General features: G+C 40.5%; 1 protein-coding gene across 5 annotated transcripts in view; it reads left to right on the forward strand.

The window, feature by feature from the left end:
- Window positions 1-26,787, forward strand: part of OSBPL1A (oxysterol binding protein like 1A) — a 78,445-nt gene that overhangs the window by 12,470 nt on the left and 39,188 nt on the right. For all 5 annotated transcript variants that reach the window (XM_064442847.1, XM_064442848.1, XM_064442850.1 and 2 more), the window contains exons 5-16: window positions 1,083-1,157; window positions 2,258-2,369; window positions 3,474-3,559; window positions 7,180-7,324; window positions 8,086-8,153; window positions 8,241-8,285; window positions 9,221-9,294; window positions 9,376-9,439; window positions 10,352-10,453; window positions 11,922-12,047; window positions 13,195-13,276; window positions 16,020-16,126. In XM_064442847.1, the coding sequence (XP_064298917.1) occupies window positions 1,083-1,157; window positions 2,258-2,369; window positions 3,474-3,559; window positions 7,180-7,324; window positions 8,086-8,153; window positions 8,241-8,285; window positions 9,221-9,294; window positions 9,376-9,439; window positions 10,352-10,453; window positions 11,922-12,047; window positions 13,195-13,276; window positions 16,020-16,126 (1,086 nt within the window). The remainder of the gene's footprint in view (window positions 1-1,082; window positions 1,158-2,257; window positions 2,370-3,473; window positions 3,560-7,179; window positions 7,325-8,085; window positions 8,154-8,240; window positions 8,286-9,220; window positions 9,295-9,375; window positions 9,440-10,351; window positions 10,454-11,921; window positions 12,048-13,194; window positions 13,277-16,019; window positions 16,127-26,787) is intronic.

Genomic DNA, 26,787 nt, shown 5'->3' on the forward strand with positions numbered 1-26,787 from the left:
CCAGAGTTGGAAGAGCATATGTAACTTCGTGCTTCCTTCTTTGCTGATAGGGCTCTTGAAAGGGTGTTATTTAAAGAATGAGTGGAATAATAAAGGAGGCTGCACACCTCTGAAAGCTAGGCATATGTAGGTGTCTCAGTGTACTTGTGCCTAGATTTTGAGCTGAAAGAGCAAGTGAATGAGGTATTATCAGAAACAGAGCTTGGGAATTAGAGTTGGGTTCATCAGTTAACCCTAGGCAGGCAGCAGTGATCTGGCTAAATTATGTGATCTAAGCATACATGATAGTTATATGTCCTGCCCTTTTTCTGACTTTTTGAAAGGTTAGGTAAGGTGACATAGAAGAAATGCTTAAAAGAAGGGTAGGTTTTCTTGGTTTCCTGGAACAATGCCTGTGCAAGCAGTCTTCCTTTCAGAGAAAATGTGTGGGATGGAGAAAGTGTGTGACAAGAGGAAGGGAGATTCAAGACACAGACTGTAGAGGAGAAAAGGGAGGAGAAAGGTTAAGTTTCATATGGTACCTCCTTAAAGCTGACATGGAAGTTTTTGCTTCAAAAGAAAGAACAGCAATAGCTGTCTAGAGAGAACATCAGTTGTTAAATATCAGGAGCACCAGGAGGCTGGTGCTACTGTGTGTACATCTGTAATATGTGCATGCATGTTATCCAGCACCATTGCAGTTCCTTCAGGAAGTTGCTTGGTTTTTTGTGGTGGCTTGTTTTTTTCAAAACATACATTCCATCTGTCCCCCCACCCCCTCAAAAAAACCCACACAAAACAAATCAACCCCCCCACCCCCTGTGTTTCACTCTTGGGAAGGTGGTATATAGAAAATAAGTTTGAGAGATGCCTGGAAAAAACACAGGAGGCTTTTCCTTTTCCAAGTGGTTTGTTGAATGCTAGTGATGAATCTTACATGTGTACTTTATCTTTGTTTCCAGGGTGGCTGTGTTACAGTTCTGATCTGATTTGCCGTGAGGCCTACATTAGTGTCCTGTCCTCCCTATTCACCCAGTCAAAGTGAATAGCTATGTCGTTGTTGTTGGAAGGGCATTCAAATGTCTTTTGATCTTGCTGTTTAGGCTGGTGCAGATGTGAATGTGCTGAATGACATGGGGGACACTCCACTCCATCGTGCAGCTTTCACAGGACGCAAGGTAAAGTATGTTCACTTTTTTAAGCCTCAATCATAGAATTATTAAGGAAATACTAGCAATAAAATCACTTCAAAGAGATGTTTTTACAGTGCCTAAAAATGACATACTGTCTGTTTCGATACAGTGCGTTCAAAAGTAGGTATATTGCCTAGTGGATATAACTGTCCAAAACAAAAACATCGTACAAATATCTCTTCTTGAAGACAGGAGAATACTGGTCCATGGTCTTCCTTTGATATACCTCGTCATATCTCTCTTAGCTTTTTGCTGGTGAAGATTTTGGTGGCAGACCAAAAAAAATAGTAGTTGTCTTCCACTGTAGCACCATGCATCAGTTGTGTAACTAACTGATGTTGCTTCTGTTTGGCTTCTGCTCTAGCTGGAGGGGCTAATTACTGTGCGGAAACTGGTGTAAAGATCTCCCATCTACTGCTAAAGTACAACAGATTAATTTGTGTTTGTGCCTGATGCGTTTGACACAGTGAAAGGCCTAGGGATTGTTCCTCCTAACTAACTGCATATTTGCATAGAGAGAAACCTTATTGTTTTAATCTCAGTGGCTTCTGGACGGTGGAAAAAACTATAAATTAGGACACACTGGTCCATTTGGTGCCTGGAAGTACTGTTTTTTTCATAGAAAACTAGAATTAAAGAGCTTTTGATAAGCCTAATATGTGAGACTAGTTTTATTGTTCCCCACATGCTGCCATAATTCCCAAACTAGTACTACCTCTATGGACAACTTCTTGGCCCTTATGAAGGAGTGACTTCTTAGTCTTTTATCAGAAGAGCCAATCGTACTGTTTGCATCTGTCAAATTCAGCATTTGTACCAGGTACACCAGCTTTTAAATTGGAGCACGTCTTTTCAGCAATAACTAATCTCCTGTTAATTCCTTCAGCCTGACTGGTGTGATAGAGAAGGTTGCAGTTACTGCCACTCTTCAATCTCTCTAAAACATCCCTTCCTGTTTTCGTAAGTCAGCAGTGGTGAGAAGCCGTTACACAGCTCATCTTACAGGATGTCAATAGCTGCAAAGCCCAATTATGGCCTTGCCATAACAGAGATGGATAAGCAGTGTTTTTCAAATTGTTTTCTAGGAGGTGGTGATGTTACTCTTGCAGCATAACGCTGATACTTCTATTGTTAACGGGAGTGGAGAGACTGCAAAAGAAGTTACTCATGACAAAGACATAAGGAATATGTTGGAAGGTAACTTTAATAGGTCATAGTTAGATTTTTTTTTCAACACTTGTATATTCTACAAGCTGATTTTTCTCTTGCAAGTTACAGAAGCTCAATTGAATTTTCTCTTTAAAATTGGTCATTAAAAATTAAGTTGAGTTTTTGGTTCCTGTCTGCAGTACTGACCTTTGGGTGTTTTTTGGCAACATGTCTGCAAGTGACTTAGAGTTAAGTATCATGAATGCCGGTAGCATTATTTAAGTAACTAATTTGATCCTTTTGGGGTAATCCTTGCTACAGCTCTGAATCGTACATGGCAGTCAAAGCCTTAGCTCACTGGAAGAGGAAGAACTCAAGTCAAGGATAGTCAAGTGACTTTGTGTCAAAATCATTAAAGAGCAAAATCCTGAACAGTTTGCAAAGGTGACCCAGTTTTGGATCAAGTTTAGGACTTACTGTTGCAGTCTTAGAGGTTATGTTAAAAGGAAAAACCATTCCCCTCCTTTTCTCCATTGCCTCACAGGTGTTGAAAGTGAGGGAGATGGTGTCCAAATACTTACATAGGCTCACTGCTTACAGTTCTGGAGAGTTCAAGAACTGTGTTGCTTCCTGGTATTATTATGGTACCCCTAAACACTGCGGAAGCTCTGTGTCCGATACCACAAACTGTATATGTGAAAAGTGATCTCTGTTCTGATTCTACATGCAAGTGCACAGATAAGCAGTGCTTACCAGTAAGGACTGCTACCGGATTGTTAGAGAAGCATAAAATTTCTGCAGGATGATAGGGAAAAGAGAAACTGAGAAGAACACAGGGAAGATCTGATGGGGATGTTACGTGGGTCCCATATTTTCCCTTTACTAGGGTCAGGTTTTAAGTGTTTAAAAAAGCAATAACATATAATATATGCGTGTGTATACACACACATCTTGTCAAATATTACATGTTTTTAATATAATTTTGCTCTGACACAGTTTTCTAAATAAATATTCCATTTACACATCTCCCAAATAATACTGGAAACTCTTGTTTCTCTAGGCTTGTTTCGGTATAACTTCTTGAATGTTGTACTTCATATGTACTTGCTACTTTATTGAGACTGACCTTAAATTTGGTGTTTATTTAAATAGCAGTGGAAAGGACACAAGAAAGGAAACTGGAAGAAGAACTCCTAGGAGCAGCAAGAGAGGGCGAAACAGGGAAACTGACTACCTTGGTAAGAATTCCAGTGCTTGTGATGCTTTTCTGTCAAGTGGTTCAAGCCATAATGCTAATGTAATATCATGTGACCTTAGGCCTTCCATTTTGAAGTGCTGTGACTTCAGAATATTAGTGCTGTGCACCGTGTTATGTTGGTAAGGTGCTGAACCCTCAAGGATTTCCCAGCTTCCTTGTTGGAGGCTGCAAAACAATGGCTTTCAGCTTCTTTCGTTTCTACTCTTCACTCAGTTGTAAGGAGCAGTGTAATGGTTTTAGATCTACTGACATAAGCTTGTTATATTTTTATGGATACCTTAATGTCATGGGTGATTAGGTTTTCACCACAGTAGGGCCTATTTTAAATCTTGAAAGTAAGCCCTTGCCACTGGCATCCATTGCAGCTGAAATTTCTCTAGTTTTTAAATGGACAGTCATCCGCACAGCAAAGTTTCATGCTGAGCAGGACTTGAAAATAGTGTATGTGCGCACACACTCTCATAGTAATTCAAGTTGAACAATACCATGGTAAGGCTATAGGAGAAGCAAGTCACAGTAATTGAGTCTGGGGGGTGCCTCTGGAGATGATCTAGTCCAACTCCTGTTTGTGGTGCAGAGTCAGCTAGAGCAGGTTGCCCAGGACCATATCCAGTTGGGTTTTGAAGCAGGCTCTCAGTGCTTCAGCTCAAGCTTTTGAGTCTTGAATGGTTTCCTTGGACATAAGTGTGCAGTGTGGAACATTATTCTACCTGGATAGCACCTTTAGGTAATACCTTTTAAGACATCAAAGCAGTCTGAATTATTCTATTCACTTCTAATGGAAAAATCACAAATGAGATTTGTATTGAGAAATCTGATACTCTTCCTTCTGCCTAGAAGCCAGAGTGAACACCTATTTAAAATTCTGTTACCTTTCCTTCCTCTGAATTTCTCTTGTAGTCTGAAGAACCCTTGTCTTTGACTCCTTCTTGCATGGAAACAGGTCATCCATGTAATTTTTATTTGTGCTTTTTGCACTATCCTCTTCAAGGTGCAGAGAGAATCAGAGCTGTACACAGTACTTAAGATGTGGAAGAAAAGTGCATTAATACATTGGTGTGATTGTATTAATTGTACTTAATACATTGGCATAAGTGATCTGTTCTTAATTCTGGTAATTCCTAACACTTGTTGCATTAGATGTTGCATGTCTGCTGACTAAGCCTTAAACTGATGCAGAACAAACTAGAAAAAGGTGAATCCTCACAGAAATCTGTCATTGAAGAACTCTGTGCTTTTTTTCATGTGGCAGGTAACCATACATGCACATGAAAACTCTTCCTGTAAACATTTTTCACTTCTAAGTGATTTTTTTATACTTAGTATCATTGATCTCTGTGTATGTGAGGACAGCTATACGTTAACCATTAAAACTTTTCAAAGTACTTATCACTTTTTTTGACCATGAGGCAGTTTAAGTCAAGTCATAACAGGTTTTTCCTGGAGCCCTTCAGTAAGTACTTGGACCTCTGGCCATTGAATTAGTATTTTAAAACTCCTCCTGACTCTTGTGAAAGTCCAAAGAACTTTCTCCACTTACGGTTCTGTGGTGTAAACCTCCTTGACTTTTCCTGCTCTTAGGCTGATACCTCTGTGGAGAATTTGTGTAGCTCTTCTGAACTGCCCTTTGTCTTGAGAATTCCTTACTGTTTGCCTATTGATGTTCAGCCTTTTCTGCTCCTACTGTATCTTTTTTAATTAGCAGACTATTACACTTATGAAACTTCTTTAGTTGCTTAAGCCTTTTATTGTGAGACCTAACACACCAGAATTGTATTCTCTACTGCCCTCCTTTTGGAACAGAGTGCTACTTACTTGAAAGATACCCTTTTTTTGTTAACTCTCCTTTATCTTGATTATTTTTACAAAAAAAGAACTGTACTCGTATTCTAACACAATTGTCTGGAAGGGGTAATTTCATGGTGCAGTTTCTCTAGACCTTCTAATTTGACTTCAGACTGTTCTTTCTCCTGTTCCTGCATGTGCTTTAACTTTATAACTGCTCCTTCTATTAAAGTTTCTTGAAGTCAATGGTAATGGTGGCTTTTGTGTGCCTCTCTTATGTTAGGACTCTCATTAGATCAGCTTGTTTTGCTACTGAAGCCTAGACCTTCAGTAGCTGAGTCTTAACCCAGGCTTTTTAGTCTACTTGAACAAAAAACTGATGTTGTTCCTGAGAGTTCTAAAAAATGTACTGTACATTTACTGAAAAAACCGGAGAGCTTTTTATCTCAATGAGTCTATGCATGAAAGTTTCTTCAAAATACTGGCTTGTAACAAGGTGTGAGCTGCCGAAAGCACAGGCATGTGGCTTATAAGGAGTGGAGGCAAGGAGTCTGGAGAGGCAGAGATAAGTCAGATGTAAAACAGCTGGTAAGAAAGAGCTAAAACCTAGGAATCCTCAGGAGCTTGGCTATTTAAGGCTTCAGTATTAATGAGGTTATACTTCCACAAGCTGTCTTTTTTGACTTGTGCCCTCTTCTCAGTTGAACTGTAAATAACAGCTGTAGCAGTTTATCCTTTATAGAACTATTACTGAAGCATGTTTAAGGTGGTTATGGTTGATGCAACTTAAATTGCTGTGATGGGAATGGTGTTACGGAGTAATTTCTATAAGACAGCATATGGCTAATGCAGAAGGCTTAAACTGAGTTTCTCTAAAATTTTTGTTACGTGCTTGTGACTCAAGTCTCCTAAGACTGCTTAACAGTAACTTAACCTTTCTATACTTTGCCTTTCTATTAAGGCAGTCCCTTTTGGCTTGGAAGCTTAACAATAATGGCTGGTATTGCATAGAATGGTTTGGGTTGGAAGGGACCTTTAAAGATTATCTAGTTCAACCCCCATGTACGCATCCAACAGCCACATATTTGAGTTGAAGTGTAGTGGCATTTTAGGGTGGTTAGTAGTATCATGCTTAATGACTCTTTGGGGTCAGTTTCTCAAAACATTTATATTATGTCCAAGTAAAACTCATGGGTTTTTTCCTCAGTTACATAGTTGCTCTAATCTTTAGTTCCTGCAATACTTAGACCTCAGAATGCAGCAAAGCTGTGTAACAGACTGCCTATACTTGGAGCTTCTAAATGGCCCAGGATAGCTCTGTCACTGAGACTGGCAGGTGGGCCACCCTTCAGTACAAAGTTCTTACCCTCTGAAACAGGGTGGCTGTACAAACTTGTTCTGGATTTAGAAATGGCCTGTGCTAACTTTCAGACTGTGACTGGAAGTCTTCTACAGAGAACAGTAGATTTTTGACAGTAGAATAAGACAGGCCCATTTTAGCAATATAAATGACTGAACTGCAATGCTGGGGAGCTCTCTGGCACTGTGCAATTGAGGAGGATAAATGTTTTCGTGTTGCACAGTAATTGTGGAAAGGGTATAGCAAGCAAAAAAACTAAGTAGTTCCCTACTCTGTCTGAACATCTTGATTGTTGCAGTCCTTGCACTTCTCACACTTGCTACATGCCCTCTTTGTTGTCAGATCTACACTAAAGCATCCTAGTTAGGAACAGCTAAATTTCAAGGGAATGAATGTGGCATCTGGAGAGGGAGGAAAATTGGTAAATAAGCAAAACTTTGATTATTTTTTTCCAGTTAAACAAACCTAAACCACCAGATATCAACTGTACAGATCAGATGGGGAACACACCATTGCATTGTGCAGCATACCGTGCCCATAAGCACTGCGCATTGAAACTTCTAAAAAATGGAGCAGATCCTAAAATAAGAAACAAAAATGGTGAGTACAAAGTGAAAGTACATAAAGTGTTAAGAAGAGACAGAAATTCAACAGCTTCCATAAGCTGTGTTACTTAGCACTCAATATTCAGGGAAAATGTTATGGTGCTTTACAAGCTTTGTATCACTAATAAAGGAAGCCCAACACTGACTGAATTGCAAAAGACTTAAGAACTGTAGCAAAATACTTACGTATGTGCTTCCCCCCCCCCCCCAAACTTACTCATTTCTAGAAAAATTTACCTGCTCTCTATCTTAAGCATGAAGTGTGTCTGGCTTTTGTTTTCTTGATGCTAAAAACTGAACATAGATAACAAAGTGGTAAGTTTGAAGGTGTGACCCAGACAAAGTGGCTTTTCAGAAGAAGGCTTCTAATGGAAGCAAATCCAGGAAAATTGTATGCAGAGGTTATGCAGACTGTGTACTTGTTATCTAATTAAAGATGCCTCTATCCTGGTATTTGTGAATGTTCTGAACTGTTTTATGTAGTTGAAGTGCGAAAACAAACTTAAAGAGCAAAGGTCTCCTCTGGCCAGTAGAACTCTGAAGTGAACTGAAGTGAACTTTGGTACACTGAAGTTCAGAGCCTTTTTTGGTCTTCTGCCCCTGAGGAGCTTATGTTCCCCAATTGCAAGTAAACTTGGATGCTTTTGGGACCAAACTTAAATGGGTAAACACCATGTCAGAGTGATTATTTTTAAGTTAAGTACATGTAGCTTTATATGCATCAAATTCTCATGCCTCATCTTGGTTACTAAACAGATCAGACACCCCTTGATCTAGCCCAAGGTGCAGAAATGAAACTGATACTGGGAGGTAAAACTGGAAAGGTAGGAACATCTGTATCCATTTAAAATGCCATTTGCCAAAGCTGTCTAGCTGAAGCTATTCCTGCATAAGCTTTACTTTCTGTGCAGGTTATCAACAAACCCCTGAGACGATATGAAGGTCTCCTATGGAAGGTATGTTTTATTTCCTGTTCTAAAATAGCTTATAAGATCTCAGTATGTAGTTTTCTATACTTCAGTGAGTTGATGAACGAGGGGGCTTTTCAATAACACATTTGTTAAGACTTGACTTAAATCTAGTATGTTGGATAAATTATAGATGGGCTGGCTGGGTAGAGCAGTTAATGGATTCATGGTGCTCTGATCTTAACCTCAGTCCCTAAAAATCTCTTTGCATCTTTGTAATTTTTGTGGCAAAGCTTCACTGTAGTAAGGTTTTGTGTCCTGTCTGTGTGATGGGCAAAATGTGGTGGTGGTTTTTTCTCCCCTGAATAGTTGTCTTACTCTCTAATGTATAACTAATATTTTGCCACAAATTCACCTTCTGGAAATTTTAAAACTTAGAGGAAAGATGTCAGTCAAATGCTTGTTTAAAGCTTGTTTTGCTCTGACACTCAAGTGAATCTTTTCCCTTGCTAAAAAGTTTTCTCCATCTTCTACATGAATGCATAATTTTAATGAAATCTTTGAAGACTCTGAAGCTTTCTTCAGTGTAAATTTTCCTATATATTCACTCACAATTGTAATAATGAACTGCTTTTAGACCAGAACTATGTACTAAAGAGTGTGAAAGATAAAATGTTGTAGTTAAATTTATATAGAATTATGCGGTGATCAAGGACCCCTGTAATGTTAAAATGTTTTAGTATTTCAGTTCTTACTGAATAGCAGGCTTAACAGAACAACTGTCTTCAGTATTTCAAAAAAGGAAAATAGCACTTTAATTGTAAAGTATTCCCAGGTTGCTGCTATCAAAATGTGTAAAACCTAAAATGTTTTCCTAATGACTGCCAGTTTTATGTAATAGCCTCAAGCTATCAAACTTACTGGGAATAGTAACTCTTCAGCTGTAAACCTTACTTGGCCTTTTTTGTTTTGCCTTTTTTAAGAGCTCACGGTTTTTTGGTTGGAAACTCTACTGGATAGTTCTAGAACATGGCGTCCTTTCCTGGTATCGGAGACAGTAAGTTCTGTGTTTAAATTTTTGATAAGTGATTTAAATAATTGTAATCTTCAATCTATTAAATCTCTCTTTCTTTCAAAGAGCTGATGCAGTAAATAATGATCATCGTCAGGGATGCAAGCATCTAACACAAGCTGTCTGCACGGTAGGAAGTGAAATGACTGGTAACTACTGGGTTTTTTGTGGTGGTGTTCCATACATAGACAATGAAAACTTCGGCTAGGTTGGTAAGCCTGCCTTTGTTATAAAAAAGGGAGAAAGCTTGTGCTGTTGCTCAACAAGAACCAGTGTTTTTTGCAAAGTATTCTTATATGTAAAGTGGCCATAAAGCTCCTTCTCTTCTTTCCAAAGTCGTGAAGATTTAAACAAACATAAGGCTTCCTAAAAGTATGCCTCCTCGGTGGTGCAAAACAACTGTTTGGAGCATGTGATACAGAATAGCAAAGCTCTAGTTCCTCCTGTAGCTGCCACTGGCCACTTGTGACTGATTGTGTAACTTCAGTTCTCCAACTAAGATCAACTTTTCAATTCTAAAGGTGACTTTTGGAAAACTTCCTTAACTGAAAGGGATGAACAGAGGAAAGACAAGCCAGGTGTTATGTATAATGCACAGGAAGATAGTGTTCAAGTAGGATACATTTAGGATAATTTCAGTACTTTTTTTCCTACAATTAACCTGTCCTAGTTCTATAGATTGGAGCCACTAGTTCTGTTAAACTACAGTACTATAGGAAAAGTGACTCTTGCTTTTCTATATCTACAAATGCCTTAACATTGGTTGTCTTGCACCATTGCTGATATTTTGTCTGAAGGAAGTGGTGCAAATATAACATTCTGACATAAAGAACCTCTGTATTCTCATTCATGATGTAAAGTGCAAGGGAGCACACTTTGCAAAATTGTTCTGACTAAGCTTTTTGTAAACCATAGTTCTCTTGCATCAAGAATGAACCAAAAACTTTGGAGTTAAGAGTAATTCTCTACCTTGCTTACTTTTAAGTTTTGTCTCTTCTTACTGATTCATTTTACTAATTTTCTTTTCTCCATGTTGCTTTAGGTAAAATCTACAGACAGTTGTTTCTTTTCTGTTAGATGTTTTGATGACACTGTTCATCGTTTCAAGATTCCTAAAAATAGCCTTCCTTCTCAGACTAGAGAGGTAATAATGACTCTATCAAAGGCTGTAAAATGTAGTAACTTCTGTAATGAATAATTTGTGTTCCACTTGCTATGGATGCATTAGCGAGTTCAGTATCTTGATTATCAGGACTTGGTAGCAGAAGTGCATATATTGACTTTTTTAGCACAACTATAGACTAAATAGCAAAAATAGTTGGATTGCAATTCTCTTCTTTAAAGTTAGTGCCACCTTGTTTCCAGCTCTGTGCCTGTATTATGTGCTGTAGTCTAACTTCCTTTTTTTTTTTGACTTCTTCATGTGGTAAATTTCTACTGCAACTTCCTCCTGTTACACTTGCTTTCATAGTTCATTATCCCGAACAAAAGATGGTTTAATGGTACATTCTACCCTTAGCTAATCTCCAAGATGACCTAATAAATTATATTTCCTTGATGGATCTGAAACAAGATAATAACCTTTTTAGGGCTATTTGTAGTGTATTTACTATTGCACTTCTGTAGGCACACTAACTAGAGGTGAAGTAGGGGTGGAGGCAACTGGAGTACTGTGTCCAGTTCTGGGCTCCCCAGTACAAGAGAGATGCAGACATACTGAGGAGAGCCTAACAAAGGTCTGCTAAGATGATTAAAGGGACTACAGCATCTCTAATACTAAGAAAGGCTGAGAGAGCTGGGACTGCTCAGCCTCAAGAAGAGAAGGCTTGGGGGATCTTGGCCCAAAGTTCCTGAAGGGAGGGTGTAAAGAGGACAGAGCCAGCCTGTTTTCAGGGGTGCCTGGTGATGGGACTGGAAGCAATGGGCACGAACTGATGTTCAGAGGGAAGCTCCTGTGTTTAAGGGAAAAAAAAGGTGAGAGTAAGGAAGCACTGGCGCAGGTTGCCCAGAGGTGTTGTGGAGTCTCCATTTTTGGACATAATCACAAGCTGTCTGGACATGGTCCTGGGCAACCAGTGCTAGATGGTCCTGCTTGAGTAGAAGGGCTTGGACCAGAGGATCTGCAGAGATCCCTTCCAACCTCAGCTGCTCTGTCATTCTATGAACAGGAAAATAATCTACCACTTAGTTATGATAGTGCTTGACGTTTTAAACACAGTTTGTCGTGCATAAGAAGGCAAACTTTGTCACAGAGTCCTTGCTGTCTGAACAGAAACCCAAAGATGCAAAATACATTCCCTACAGTCTTTTCTTAATTGATACAACTTTTATGTGACCTTGGATACACTGAGGGGTGGGTGGCACTTGTGCTTGAAGTTTGATCAATTAAGTCCTAGAGAGCACTCTGACCACAGTGTGTCTCATTTTGAGTACATGTTACAATTTTAATGATCTATTTTCTGCTCATTAAAGTGTCTTGTTTTACTAATGAGTATCTTATTCATGTCAATTAAAAAAAAAAATCTTAATTTGTTCTTTTGCATGTATGCTGTTGCCTTCTGGGGATGACCTCTGAAATGAGTATTAACTCTGTGGTTTCCCCCCCCTCCCAGAGTTGGCTGGAAGCAATAGAAGACCACTCTGCATATAGCACTCATTACTGCACACAGGAACAGTTGAGTAGTGATGATGAGGAAGATGATACAGTATCTGTGACAGACCTACAGGATACTCTGAAAGTACGTACTGAGTACTTATTTGGTTCATGCATCTAGGCAGTTGCAGATAAGTAGTGTTTTGTAATGAAATAATTTAGTGTACTTTTGGCTAGAAGTAATGATTCTTTCTCTCCATGGATGCATAAATGTTTCTTGTATTTGCACTGCTTCCTGTCATGTGTTCCTGTTCAGACTATATGCATAAAACGGCATATTTATAGCCACAGAATTGTGTTTTTCAGTTTTACCAGCACTACTGCAAGGTAGAAAGTTGCCTGAGACTCTCAGCCAGGAGAGGGAGCCTTGCATACTGTACTTGGGGACACCAGGACTGGAGGATAACAAAGCTAACATTCAGCAAGCTCTACCCCTATAAAATAGGCAATGAAGTGGCTTAGAAATGATCCTTTAAGGATTTAATCTAATCTAAGTGATTAGATGCGTTGTACAGTGATTGTTCAGACCTGTACTGGAAACGAGTCTTCCTTTGATAATTGTAGCATTCAGCTTGTGATTCTTGCTTTTTGCCATACATACACTTCTAAAACGTTTTACTTTAAGGGAAAGTTGACACTACAATACAAAAATCTTCATGTGACTGAACTCCATGTGGCTTGTACCATACCTTTTGGTACAAGAACTCAAAGCAGCTCCTGACAGAACAGAGGTGGGAAGAAAACTGTCACTGGGAGTTCCCAGCAGCCTACAGAAGAAGATGGTATTATCTAATAGAGACCTGTCTCCAAGTTCAAATGCAGGCTTGGAATATGATCTTAGGGTGGGTTCCTGCATGTTGTTGTACTTGCCATACATCAGTTAACCTATGCTTTTGCTTATTTTGGCCTGAGGTTTGTCAAAGAGCAAGCAATGTCTCTTCGTTTTCAAACTTTTTATTAAAAAGGCGAGGGAAAATGCAGAAGTAGAACATATGACATAGCTTTGGGGATTGGTTTGCTATGCTATTTTAAACAAAAGCCGGTCAGCAATATAATGTGCATAAATCTTCTGTTTGTGTCTTTGAAGGTACTCAAAGTAATTTCTTTCACTTTTACAGTATCAGTCTCTGTCATTTGGAATCTTTGTTAAGATTTAATATCCAAATTTCAAAATTTCAGTACAGGTAAGAGAACAAGGCACTTCTGAACTAGCTATCCTTGCTGTCTTTCAGAAAGCACAAGCATGCCAACAAAGACTCAGTAAAGAGATTTCAGACTTCCTTGCAATGGTTAAATCTTTGGATGCTACAAAAGGTAAAACTTATTCTTGTAAAATGCATTTTGTTACCAAGGAACTAATTTTTTCTTTTAAGTAGGACATGCTTCAGTTCCACTGGAATTAAATTTTCAGGAGCTTGAAAATATAGGACTGTTTTCCTCGTTGAAAAAGACTCAAAGTAACTTAATTGCCAAGAACTAAGATTTCAGATTTGGGGAAACAATAAGTACATTGATTGAAAGAAATCTTCCTAGTGGGTGTAAATGTGGTAAAACTGCCTTGAGGTATGGTGCTTACTGAGTAGTATCATGGGAATATAATGTAGGGATTCACTTTCAAGGTTTTTTTTTTTTTTAAAATATCTGTGGCTGGTAGCTTATTGCAGAGCTTAAGTGTCACCTGACAGGTACAAATTGCTAGCTGTCTCACTCTAGCTTTTCCCCTCAAAAAACTTGTCCTGTAGTGAGCAGAAACACGATGAAAGCTGTGGCATGATAAACAGGATGTGAAGTCAAGTCATAAAACTGTACAGGAAACTGGAGGCATGGTGTGATGGGATATATTCCACAGACTTCTGCCCTGAGTTTTATGCCAGATTTGAACTTCTTGGGCTTCATTTTAAATAATAACACTTAAATTAACATGTACGTGGACTTTTTGCAGCATAACTGCCAAAAAATAGCACAGGCATCAAGCTGTTAGATTAGACCTTGTTTCATTTAATGCCTTAAACATGTACAGAGGTTGCTCACATACTAAACACACAAAGGAGTTATGTATGAACATCTAACCATTGCTGCTTTGAACCCGAGTCCTAGTTACATATTGTGACTAAAAGTTACGAAGCTCAAGCTAGAAAATAAGTTGTTTATCTGTACAAATTGGTAGTCTGTAACAAAATAGCGGTTTTAGGAGGAAAAACGTTCTTTCATCCCTATGACTTCCCAAAAGGAGTCTGAAATACAACTTTTTATCCATGTGCTACTGGGGTAAGTTACTGTGTGATGTTAACTTATCTTGTACTAACTGAATTTTTACTTCTTTCACAAAGGTAAGGTTTCATAATACATAAGTGGCTTTATTGGGAAGCCTTTGTGATTAATAACACAGTAAAACTGAGTTCTTCACAAAAAGCAGTTTGAAAATTAGTAGGAGGTGGATAAATTCCCTTTGGTAGATATAGCGGCAGTTTCTCTGTCCCCATATTTCTGGCCTGAAGACATTCACTGTTTTTTTTAAATATACAACTTAAGTAACCAAAACCCATAGTAGAGCAAAACCAGATACTATCTCTTTCCTAGAAACGGCTAGTCTTGGCCAATAGCAGTATTAAGTTCCTATATTCCTCCCAATTAATGTTTGTAACTTGATGGGTCAGTGAACTGTTTCCAGGTTCGTGTGTAACCTCTGTAGGTCTCAACAGAGAACTGCTGCAGCTCTCCCACTTCTTACATTGGGTTGATGTGGTATCGTTAATGTACTCAAGTCCTCTGGCTCCAGAAGAATGCAAACTTCTGAGTTAAAAGTCCTTCCATGTGGAACTTCTAGAAGCTTTTGAGTAATATAAAAAACAGCTGTCTTGGGACCTGGTATTTAAATTTTCTCCCTAACTGTCTCAACATGCTATTCTAAATCCAGGTATCTTTGAGGTTTTTGCATATTATTTATTACAAATAAAGATGTCTCTTGCTCCTGTGCTCACTGAGCTGCCCTTCCTAATAGAGGCACTAGCTGCTCTTGATAGCTGCTGCAAGTAGAGACTCCTAATTATAGTCAGTAGTAAGCTTTGGCATCAAAGACAACAATTAGCATGTGGATATGTACTGTGTCTTGTCCTGCACAAGCAGTGTAAGTTGCAAAATGAAATCAAGAACTGTCATTGCTGGACCTCTTAATCTTTAGTGGTGTGACATCAACTTGAAGCACCTGTGTTACTAGATGGTGTCAACTGATTATGGAGTCTGTGGTCACTAAATAAACACTTATTTTAATTGCAACAAGTGTGCTTCCTGAGAGAATGGCTTGCCTGACTCCTGAGGAATTGCTGCATATCATAGGACTTCAAAGATTAATTCAAATATTACGTAACTTCTACCAACTGATTGGGTTATCATGGTTTCCTGCTGGTTCTGGACATGTGGCCCCTTCTATAAATGGCCATAGGAGTCAGGAGGTAGGTAAGGTGGCATTGCTCTGCAAGCTGTACTACTTACCCACAAGACGACTCCATGAGAATAAGATCACCTTCCCCTTTAATGATCAGTTTCCTTTTAACTCCCCATCTATTTTCCAAACCTAAATCTCTAGCTGCACTGTAGTAAGCTTTTTCTCTTTTGTATAATACTATGTCAGAAGGAAAAAAGCTGTTTCTCATTTTAACTTGTATTAAACCAGTGTAGTATCCTTTTTATTTGAATTCTGTCAGCTGGCAACTCTGAGGCTTTTAAATCTAGAAAGTGGTTAAAAGGAGATTGTTGCTTGTCATTCTTCCAGTGTCTTGCAGTGGCTTGCTACCTCTGCTAAGCCATGGTGAAAGAGAAACTCAATCCAGTTGTGTGCCGTTTATACCAGTACTAGGGAAAGGATGCAAAAGAAAGAACTTACATTTCCTCAGTGCTACTTCTGCATGCCCTTTCCTCACACAGATATTACACTGCACCAGCCATCCTGTAAAATATGAATGTTGTATCTGTATTACTTAGAGGGGAAAAAAAATAATTAAAAGGACACTGTAGTTGACAATGTTCTCCTAACACTACTAATCTTTTCTGCTTTCAGGAATATCTTCTCCCCTCCTGAAAAAAGTTGATGTGGTCTCTGAAGTATCACAGGAAACATGTGAGGCCCTGGCTGACTGCCTCAACCTATTCACAAAGCAAGAAGGGGTATGTATTGTGCTGCGTGGGTCTATAAAGGGTCTGAATAGCTTAGTGTATTTCACTAGTTCCCTACTTACGTGTTACAAAAATAAGTACGCATACCCATAGAACTTCGCATTGTTGGTAAGCTGTCCTCCTGCATGCTGAATGTCTGATGAAAACTCATGCTTCTCAAGAAAGAGTAGCTAAGTTCCTCTACAAAAGGATATCTTAGTATTTGAGTGTTCAGAGGAGACCCAGATTTTGCTTACAAACTACTGCTTGTAATGTTCAAAACGAATGCTTGAGTTCAATAAAGCAGTTGCTTTGCTGATTTGAAGGTTAAAATATTGAGAAAACAATCTTTTTTTTTGTACTGGCTAGCTGAAGCGTTTAACAGTATTGCTTCTGAATTTGTTTTTCAGACCATGTGCTTAGTGGGTGTGCGAATGCTATCTATTGAACTTCTGGCTTTCCCAGTGACAAATATTTTGCATGGTGTTAAACATAATGCAAACACTTCAGTTTGGGACTATATGTAAAACTCATTAATTCCTGGGGTGGGAGATCTGGTGTTTTTCTTCCCTCTAGAAGATACCTTAGTACCATGGAATAAATTTGTCTTCCTGCATTGTGGTAACAATAATCCCTCAGGTAGGCTCTTGTTGTCATCAGTAAGCTGTGTTTCAGAATGAAGTTTGTGTTGGTGCTGTTAGTCCTCCAGTTATTTAACAGTGAGCTGCAAACACTGGCTCCATTGTCTAGGATTGGTTTAAGATATTTTTTTCATTCCTTTCCAAGCCCTTTTGTCTCTAGTCACAAGTCTTCTAGACTTACTTGAGTCAAGCTCTAGCAGTGTGGACCAAATGTTGTTTTTCTTTTTTTACACTGAGTTTTTTCTCTAAGAAAATCTAATACTGAAGTTGCCAGTTCCATTTGTGGATGAGGGGGAAATTGTTACAACAGTGGGTGTATGCTGTTAGTTAGTATTCCTTAATTGTGTTGGCATCTTGCTTCAAGCCAGACTAAAATAGCTTTCCAGAGTGGAGTATGGCAAAACATGGTGAAATCGTAATTTCACCTTACTTCAACTTGGAACAGCCTCAGTAGGTGCTATGGAGGCCTTATTTTAATCTGGAAGCACATAGATTTGGGCACAGAGGGATAAGCTGAGGTGTGAACTTGAGTTTCCACCATAGCTGGTAAAATCAGTCAGTCATGACAGGGAAAAGATGTGATCCTGGAGAATTCTGTGTCTTGGCATTTTTAAACTTCAAGCTATAGCAGTTCCAACTATAACGCAAGCTTTTAAAGATGCCATAAGCTCTAAGGGAAGTTACAGGAGCAATACATTCCTAAGACTTGAACCTTTCCAAAAAGTTACATTCCTTGAGCATTACTGTTCTTAAACCCACAGCATTTGGTTTTGTTGTCTTCTATGAGGTAGGGCCCCATTTGTTGCCACTCAGTGCTGATTTCTAGATGGTAGTTCTGTTGGCATCACAAAAGCAACATATTGGGTTCTGCATGAACAAGTGATAGGACCCCAATTAAATGCTTTTTCTATTCAGTATACTTGGAATATTAAGCATAACTCTGAAGTATCAAACTCTAGTGTGAAAACACTTGTCTAAAATACTCTAAAACAAGATCTTTTTTTAGAGTGCTTGTTTCTCTTCTGACCATGATCTCAATAATGAAGTTAAGCCTTAGGTATTGTAAATGTTTGGGGACAACTGCCATCAATGCTCTGCTCTGGCAGTGATCAGGTGCTGTTAACTTAAAACTGCCAAACTACCTTCAGGAAGGATATAATGCTACAACTGGTTTTTAAAAGCTGCTTTCCTGTCTGTCCTGTTGTCTCTGGGCCTCTTTTAGTTATCAGTGGGACCGTTTGACTGTGGCTTGTCTTACAGGGACTCCCTGGTAGAACTTCCTTTGAGGACAGAAGAATTATTTGCCCCGCAATACCATTCAGCCGTATTGTGCATGGCCCAAGAAAACTGATTCTCTCTAGAACAGACGTGTTCTCAAGCTGGTGCTTTCTATCTTGCCTCTGTAAGGAGAATTCTTTTCCCCTCTAACTTAAATTGTCAGCATACCAGAAGCCACTGCTTGGCTAACGAGGAGAGGCTGCTAACTTAAGGACAGCCACAGTGAACACACTTCTTGACTTTTGGAGAAGGCTTTTTTTTGTGCAGTAGCGCTCCTCTCTGTGCTGTGTAAATTGTAGCCTAATTGTGCAATATGCAAATGAAACTGCTAATAGAGCACCCAAAACAAAAGGTTCAACTGCCTTCCGCTTGCGTTAGAAATGGTGCATGAGCGCGATATCCAAACGCTCCATCTGCCCGCTGCTCCTCCCGCCCCCGGTGCCTCCGGAGGGCTGGTGCGGGGCCGGCTGCGGGAGGAGGGAGCCCCGCAGCACCGTGCCACCCGCCACGCGTGCCGGAGAAGGCGTGACCTCACCGTCCGCACGGCAGGAGTTGCTGTGACGCCATAGAAGGGGAGCGGTGGCGGGGGGGGGGGGGGGGGCGGGAAGCTTCCAAAAATAACTCACTGCGGCGGGGCTCCGTGTGGGGCGGCCCCACGGGCTCTGGGGCCGCCCCGCCCATGGGGAGCCGCGGCCCCCTCAGCGGCGGGGCGGGGGCGGGAGCGCTCGGCCTGTCAGGGCGTCTTTAACCGGGCCGGGAGCCGGCTGCCGCCCCGCTATTTCGGGTTGGTTCCCTCTTCCCCATCCCCCGCGCTGGGCGGGACGCGCTGGCCCGGGCGGTGCGGGGCGGAGGGGCGGGGGGGGGGGGGCGGCGGTGGTGCGCGGAGGGAGCGGAGCGCGGAGCCGTGCGCGGGGAGGGCGCCGCTCCCCCGCCCCGCCCCGCCCCGCGCCGCGCCGCGCCGCGCCGCGCCAGGGCGTCCGCCCGAGTCCGCGGCGTGCTGCAAGGTGAGGGGGCCGGGCCGCCCGCGGCCCTCCCCGGCCCGGCAGGTGCTGCCGCTGCTGCTCCTGCTGCAACCCGGGGCCGGTTTCCCAGCCGCGCGGGGCGAGGTCTCGGAGCGGCTGCTTCCCCGAAATCGGGTCCGCGGTATGTAGCGTGCGTGATGAGCTGGGCTTCGGGTTCGTGCCTTGGGTGGCTTGGGTTTCCTTGGGTGTGTTTTTTGCTTTTTTTCCTTCTTGACATTGGGATGAACCCATCAGTGTCAAGCAGAGAAAGTAGAGATGAGCACAGATGCTTTTTGCTGAACAATTACAGCGCGTTAGGGAAACCCGAGGATAATTTGGCTGCTTTAATCTGAGTATTTATTGAGGCATTTGTGTCGGAGCTTGTGCAACTTAAAACGTTTTCTGCAGTGACTTTGGCACAAGGTTAGTAAGTATTGTTTCAAAGCAGGACTTCCCTTGTACTATTTCTAGCGGATATCGGAACCTGCGTTCCAAGAGCAGTTTGATTCTGGTATTTTTACAATCTAAGGTATTCTGATATAGTTGTAGGGGAACTTTAACTTAAGGTTCTTTGCACGCTAATTTCTGTGCTAGATTTTCTGGGTGATTTTAAAATATCTCCAATACTTTAGCTGCACGTACTGAAGCTGTCTGAAACTGATAGGAAAGGTATTCTTTAAAGAAATTGCCTTTTTTTTAGCTTGCTTCTTCATTAACCAGTTGTAGATAAAGTGTGCTGATGAGTATTTTGACTCTCCTAAATTTCGCTTTTACCATCAAAGGTTATATTTAACAGTAAATTGCTTATACTGCAAGAGTTGAGAGCAGATGCAGTTGTAAGCTGATTTCATTTCAAGCGGACTGCCAGTCCGTTTGTGGCTCTGATCTTCTTCCTTTGTTTGTAGGTGTTGTCATTCTTTCTAGTGTTTTTGTTTGGTTGGTTTTTTTTAAATTGGTTTGAAAGACTTGTTTACAAGCTGGTAAAAAAACTTTAGCTGATGCGATAAGAGATTCAGAAAGGTTTCTTCATTTTGTGGTTTAAGTGAGTTGTATACTCAGCTAGGTAGAATTTGTAACAGATTAAGCTTGTCATTTTTACGGAAACTTTAAGGTCAAAATACAGTGGGACATAGTCCTTGGATTTATTTATCTCTTTACCATGGTGTAACATGCTATCTCTTGTATGTATCACTGATATACTGTAAATAAATGTGCCTGCAGTTCAACTAGTAAATATTAATCTCAATAAATTCAGTATACTGCCTTAGTTTATTTTATATCTCTTGGAAACATAACTGAATGTCCAAGGGTTGGATGTGTCTGTGTGTGTTCTCATGAACGCCTGCATGCTCTTTGGGATACAAATAGTTGTCTTTGATACATGCCTGTCTTGGTGTGTGGTCTGGGAGACGTGTATGAGTGTGACTGTTACTGCTTAGACCTGCTACCTTACTGGATTGTGAATGAAGAAGGTGCCTGTAAGCTGTGTCCAGGTGACTCCTTAATCAGACTTTTTATTATTCTTTTCCTCGTGGGAGTGGGGATGACAGAACAGATCTATTGATATGCGCACCCCAAGCAAATCTGTCTAGAAAAGTCTTGGAGTCCATCACCAGTCCTTTTCTGCCACCTGGCAAATACAGTCAGCTACATTACATTAGTCTGTCAGGTATTGGAGCCTTTGGTGTGTGAAAGGGAGAGGAGAGGGTGTGAGGGACTCCACTAAAATCAGGGAAGCTAAGAAAGAGGTTAGCTTTATGATTTATGAGTTAGGGCTGGGGAGGGGAGCATGTCTTGGCCAGCTGTTGTACAAGACCTAGAACCATAGACTCCTTAGCCCTTCAAGTCATGATACCAGGGCCTGTGTTTCTCTGCTCTTTTCTTGTGCTTAGGAACAAGTGACAGGCTCCTCCTGCTGTCCCCCCCCCCCCTTTTTTTTTGTTTGGTTGTTTTGGGGGTTTGTTGTTGTTTTGCTTCCTCTCAATCACTGGAGCACAACAGCAATTTTGTTATCCGTTCTGTGGCTGTTGCTGAAAGTAGAGGAAATCAAGGCAAGACCTCAGGGTGTCAAGGCCTGTAGGCAATGCCCCAAACAACTGAAACACTATTCAGCTTGTAAACTTGGGGAAAGGGGGAGAACAGTTTTCAGGCAACTGATAATTGTACTGGGCACAGCAATAGGTGTCTGGTGTTGAGAGACTCAAGGTGTGTCTGCATCAAGAAAACCTTTATTGGCTATATCAGTCTCTTACTCAATCCTATTTCTTCCCCTCTCCTCCAAATGAGTAGAAATGTACTAGAAGTACCTAGTGCAGCTTGAATCTTGTTTGAAAGTAACAAGCTAATTGGAAGGTTCTCTGTGCTCAAACAGGTGCCCAGATAAAGACTGATATTTTTCCCTTACGCAGAAGAGCATGGGATATAACGTGTTGTGGAATGATGTAGAAGCTACTGACAGGGAAGTTATTTGGCAGGTTGTTTTTCCTGCTAGAACACTGGTAGTTCTAGTCATGCCTTGATGATTCTTGCTGTACTGATTTTTGGGTGCTGTACATGCATACATCTTTCACCAGTGCTAAAGCTCTAAAGATGAGATATTAAAATCAGAAGAACTTCAGAGTGAAATGTTTGCAGATGGCATAGTGTTCTCCCTCTGGAAACATTTTCTTTCTACCACTGTACTGCAGCCTTGCAGAGAGAAAGCTAACTATGGGTCTGTGAAGACAAGGTCCTTATCGGTATTATGTAAAGCAGTTTCGTGAGTCCAAAGTGTCAAGGAGATAAGGTAGTTAAAGAGCATAATTTTTTTTCCAGAGACTTTCTTAGAGCAGCCAAGAATGAATAGGTCACCAGAGTGGGCAAAGACGCTAAGCAGTGGCCCAGACAGAAGCTTGTTCAAATAACAAATACTGTGACTCCATTCAGGGAAAAGATAAGTAAATACTACTGCCTTTTTTATAAAAAGGTATTATGTGTGTTGACAGAATGCTTACATTTTTGAAGCAGTTGATAAGATCTTTGGTTGAGTACCGTATCTACAAAAGGCTTCTGGGTGACAGAAGGGTGCTTGGATGTTACTGTAGGTCAAAAGGTGAATGCTGCCAGTCTTTGTAGTACACCAGGGTCCCAACTTTTTTTTCCCTTAAGAGCATGCACTCCAAAAGTTCACCTTTTTGTTGTAGCTGGTTATATGTTTGAATATAATCTATTGGCAAAGTGACATACTAATTTCTAGTGACAGGGAAACTCTGGCTGACTTGTAGCTCTATGAGCCTGTGTGAAAGCGGGTCGCGCAACTTGTCCGAAGGCATTCTCCACTCGGTACTGCATTGCCCAACTCAAAGCACTCTGCTAACGTGTTCTTGCGCTTTCTGGAACAGATTAATGCTTTTTCTAAGCTTGGCTTGTAGTTACTTTTTTCTTGGCAGTTGTTAAGCAGCCTTGTGTAAACTAATTTGGAATCTGTTCATGGGCCTCTGGGGAAACACAGTGTAAAAACATATTAGTTCGAAAGGAGACCCCTTCTCACTGGGCTTTTGCAGCTCCCACTCTGAGCTTTACTTCTGAGGTCTTATATGACTTGTTTAGGGATTTTATTTTTTTAATGCAAAAAGGGGCTTAGCTGAGGCTGCAGGGAAGAAAGATCAAGCAGCAATTAAGCCTAATAGAATAGCATTTGATATAGTACGCTTCTAAAATAGGTATTAGCAATTCTGTTTTCCATGAATGTATTTGAAAAATGGTGCTCTTGTCCCTGTGTAAGCTGATAGAGAGGAACAAAAAAAGTGCATAACATGGTAATTTTCTTACTGTGTTCTTGCTACTTACTGCTGTGAGGATGTTGTTTGTTTTGCTCTGTCATGCATGGAAAAAAACTGGGGTGAGAAGGGTACATATTTTTATCACTTTGGTGTCATTGTGATTTTATAATGGCATGTAAAGCTGATTAGCTTGTTTTCAGTGTTCTGGCGTGATGTGTGTATCTGATGGAAGAATAGATCAACAGCAGAGTTCTAAAACTTGCTAGCTCCCAGGCAGCCAATGTGTTGTCAGCTAAGCACAGGTAACATTTCGGGGGGGGGGGGGGGGGGGGGGAATGGAGGAAAAAAAGGATTTAAGGCTGAACCTCTGTGCATAGCACTGCAATTTTTAACTTTGTTTGCTGGGATTTTGCATGCAAGCATGTGAGATACTTGACTGCAGCGGCAGTCCAGCTGAGTGGTCTGGTTTTGTGTCTCAGCTGCATAAAAGATCAGAATGCTGAAATGGGTGACTGCGGTCACACAGGTTTACTAATTCTCTGGAGATGTAGTCTCCTCATTGACCATTCTTTCTTGAAACTTAAGGCTTTTATTATGCTTTTTCCTTGTAAAGATGATAAAAGCTAGTTTCTTAAAATAATGATAAAAAAATTATTTCTATGCATGTAAAAAACAAATTTCATGTAGCCTGTCCAGTACTGGATATTAATGTGCTTTTGAGGGAGATAGAATATTTAACTTTCTATTGCTCATATAGTTTGTGTGAGGTTGTTTTAAAGGAATTGTCTCTAAGGCTTCGTGTCACTTAAATGTTGTAAACTCATCTTAAGTTCGCCATGTGGTATGTTTTATTTGACCTCCTTAAATGTCAGTGATTTCAGCTCTCTTGCTGAAATAGTCAGCACAGTAGGCTGTCCGTGTGCAACTGTTTAGCCTTTCCTTGAATAAAGGAGGTTGACTGAATCTAAACTTTTCTGCTGTTCTTTGCTGTGCTTTTAGTTGGTGTATTTTAGTCAGTTCTGGCTCCATGAAACATAGGGGTCTTCTATCTGTGAAGAATAAAAGCAATGATGTCTCATTTAGAGAGTACTAGTGCATGAGGGAGGGTGTGTTGTCTTTTTTTATTTTCTCTTTTTACTTCACCTGGCCACAATTATGGCTTTTCAACCAAAACTCCTTTTTTCCACTTTTAGTCAATGACTCCTCAGAGCTGATACCATTTTTATAATAGAGGTAAACCATTGTGGAATTTGACCTCTTGTTTGCTTTTTAATCTCATGAACAAAATATGTACTTTTGGGGTTCTCTCCCCCTCCCCAGACTGCCAGTGACTTTAAAAACTTCACTGGTTTTAATTTTAATACTCACAAGTGTGTTATCTCTGCTTGCTTTGCTGTCCAGTGAAGAAATGCATTTGTATAATGCGGAGTGCTGAGTCACTGAGGTTATCGCTAGAATTGGTAAATGAGCTGTGTGTAGAAAGTGTTTACGTACTGAAAATAAATCCCTGGTATTATAGTTTTCCTTGAAGGTACATGCCAGGTCTGGTCATCAAGGAATGTTAGTAACCTCTTTATCCAGAGTGTTTGTATTGCTCTTAACATCACCCCCTTTTAAATGCATCAATAATATACTTTAAATGTGTTCAGTGTCATGTACAAATGGGAAATGCAGGCCTATGCTATCCCATAAGGGTAGCTGATAAGTGCACACAAAGCAAATATTGCTCCAGTTATAGAAAAGAGCTGAGCTGAATGTCGCTGCAAAGTACTGGTAAGATAGAGGGCCTCTTATGAATAAAGTGTATCCAGTTTTTGTGAATATCCTGAAGAGTCCAGTATAAGAGGATGTCCACCTTTGTAAGGATAGTCCTCATCTGAATATCTTGTCTTTATAGAACGCATTTGGGAGTGATACCTGTAATATTCTTACTTTGTTTGCATAGCTTCACGTTAAGTGGCCTCGTGGACTCGACTTGGTCAGTGGTTTTCAATAGGAATGTTTTCCCTCCTCTGTGTGTCACTGCTACATTGTTAGTGTTAAAACTTGGACATTGATGCAACAACTCTGGCATCCATAGGTACAGTAGAAGACTCTGAGAATGGCTTTAACGTATGCCTACTTCAAGGAAGTCTCTAGTATGCATCATAATGCGGGGGTACTTCTTAGCTTAGAAGTAGAACAGTTTAGTCACAGAAGCAGACTATAAACATTTTTGTCCACTTTGGAAAGTTTTGGGCTGCCAAAGCTACACTGCTTCCACAACATAAGCTTGATTAGATACATTGCTTGACTCTTGAATAGAAACACAGCTTCCTATTAATCTTGAAATTTAACTAATCAGGTTGCTATTGCAGGTCCTTTAAGTCAAGAGCTATGGTGGGAGAAAGGATAGGGAGAACAATACTACTCTTGCCTTGTCTGGAAACATTCAGTTTAATTGGCTGAAGCGTCAGCCTCTAGGCCTTGTGCAGGTGTGCTGTAGCAGAAAAGCATTTGTGAAGAACTTGGGTTTGAACTGATTGACTCTGCCCCATTAGTTCATGTCTTACATGGGGATTTTATCATCGTGGGGGGAATAATCTTAAGATAAAGGTATAGCTCCTCTAGGTAATGTGGTAGTCTGTATATGTCAGTAGTTAATACCTTTCTGGAAATGCCAACAAGACTATTAATTGCAGAAGCATTCTGTGATATACATGCAAGTTGGGTTGTCTATTTTTCCAGTGAAACACCTTGCTGCAAGGTCAGACAAATCAAATTGAGGTGAAAATGAGCTGGCTGAGAATTTAAGACAGCTTGAAACTTCAGACAGTTGCATCTTTGCCTATGGATAGCAGAAATCTAGTTTTTTGTCTGACCTGTATCTCTTCCAGCTCTGAAGCCACATTTCAGGCTAAGGGCTAAACTTGAACCTCACAGACTGAGGTTGAAAGGGACTTCTGGAGGTCCTATGGTCCAACTGCCCTGCTCAGGAAGGGCCACCTAGAGTTGGTTGCCCAGGACCATGTCCAGAGAGCTTTTGAGTACCTCCAAGGATGGAGATTCCATGTCTCTGGGCAACCTGTGCAGTGCTCAGTCACCCTCATGGTAAAAAAACTGTTTCTTGATGTTCAGAGGGAATCAGTCTCCTGTGTTTCAGCTTGTGCCCATTACCTCTAGTCCTGTCACTGGGCATCACAGAGAAGAGCCTGATTCTGTGTTCTTTGCACCCTCCCTTCAGCTACCTATAAAGATTGAGATCTACCCTGAGCCTTTTCTTCTAGCCATAACAGCCCTCAGACATCCACACAGTACTTAAGAGGTAGTCCAGTGCAGTAGTTCTAGACAGTTTCAGGGAACCATGTTTCATAGATCAGCTGATAACATATGGTCAGTGTTTACTATTGTTTACTCCCATGTACAGTGTATTGAATCTAAAAAACGTGTCACTCTAGGCTGTTAGATCCTTGTTCAGCTTGGGGTGGGGAGGACTCTTGGTGTTCCTTTAGATTTAGACTTGCATCAACTCTATCTTCTAGTTTTATTCTATCAGCCACTGTTTTTCATTGGAGAAGTTCATAAAAGATTACTAGAAGTATAAGCTGGAGCCACTTCTTCCTCTGAACTGTAAATACTACTGGATTGCATATTTGGGAGTAATAAATAAAAGATTTATCAGTAAATAGCTTCACTACAGTGTTAAGTGTGCATCTTAAGCAGAAGCAGGCTTGTTTTATCTGCTCAATTAATCTTTAGTTACTCTTTGCACAAGAAGGCCCTGAGTAACAATGAGTAACATACTGAATTCTTGCAACAAAGTGTAAAAAAAAAAACCACCAAAAAACACCAAAAACAAAGACCAAACGAAACCCCACAAAAAACCACATGACTTTTGCCTTTATCTGGTGGAGGTGTTTGAGATCATTGATAAGGAGAGATCTATTCCACTGAGTGAGAATATTTGGATTATCTAGCTGTTCTGCATGTCAATGGTGGTGTTCTGTAGTTTT

The sequence above is a fragment of the Phalacrocorax carbo genome, chromosome 2, assembly GCF_963921805.1.
Source record: "Phalacrocorax carbo chromosome 2, bPhaCar2.1, whole genome shotgun sequence".
Classification (NCBI taxonomy): domain Eukaryota; kingdom Metazoa; phylum Chordata; class Aves; order Suliformes; family Phalacrocoracidae; genus Phalacrocorax; species Phalacrocorax carbo.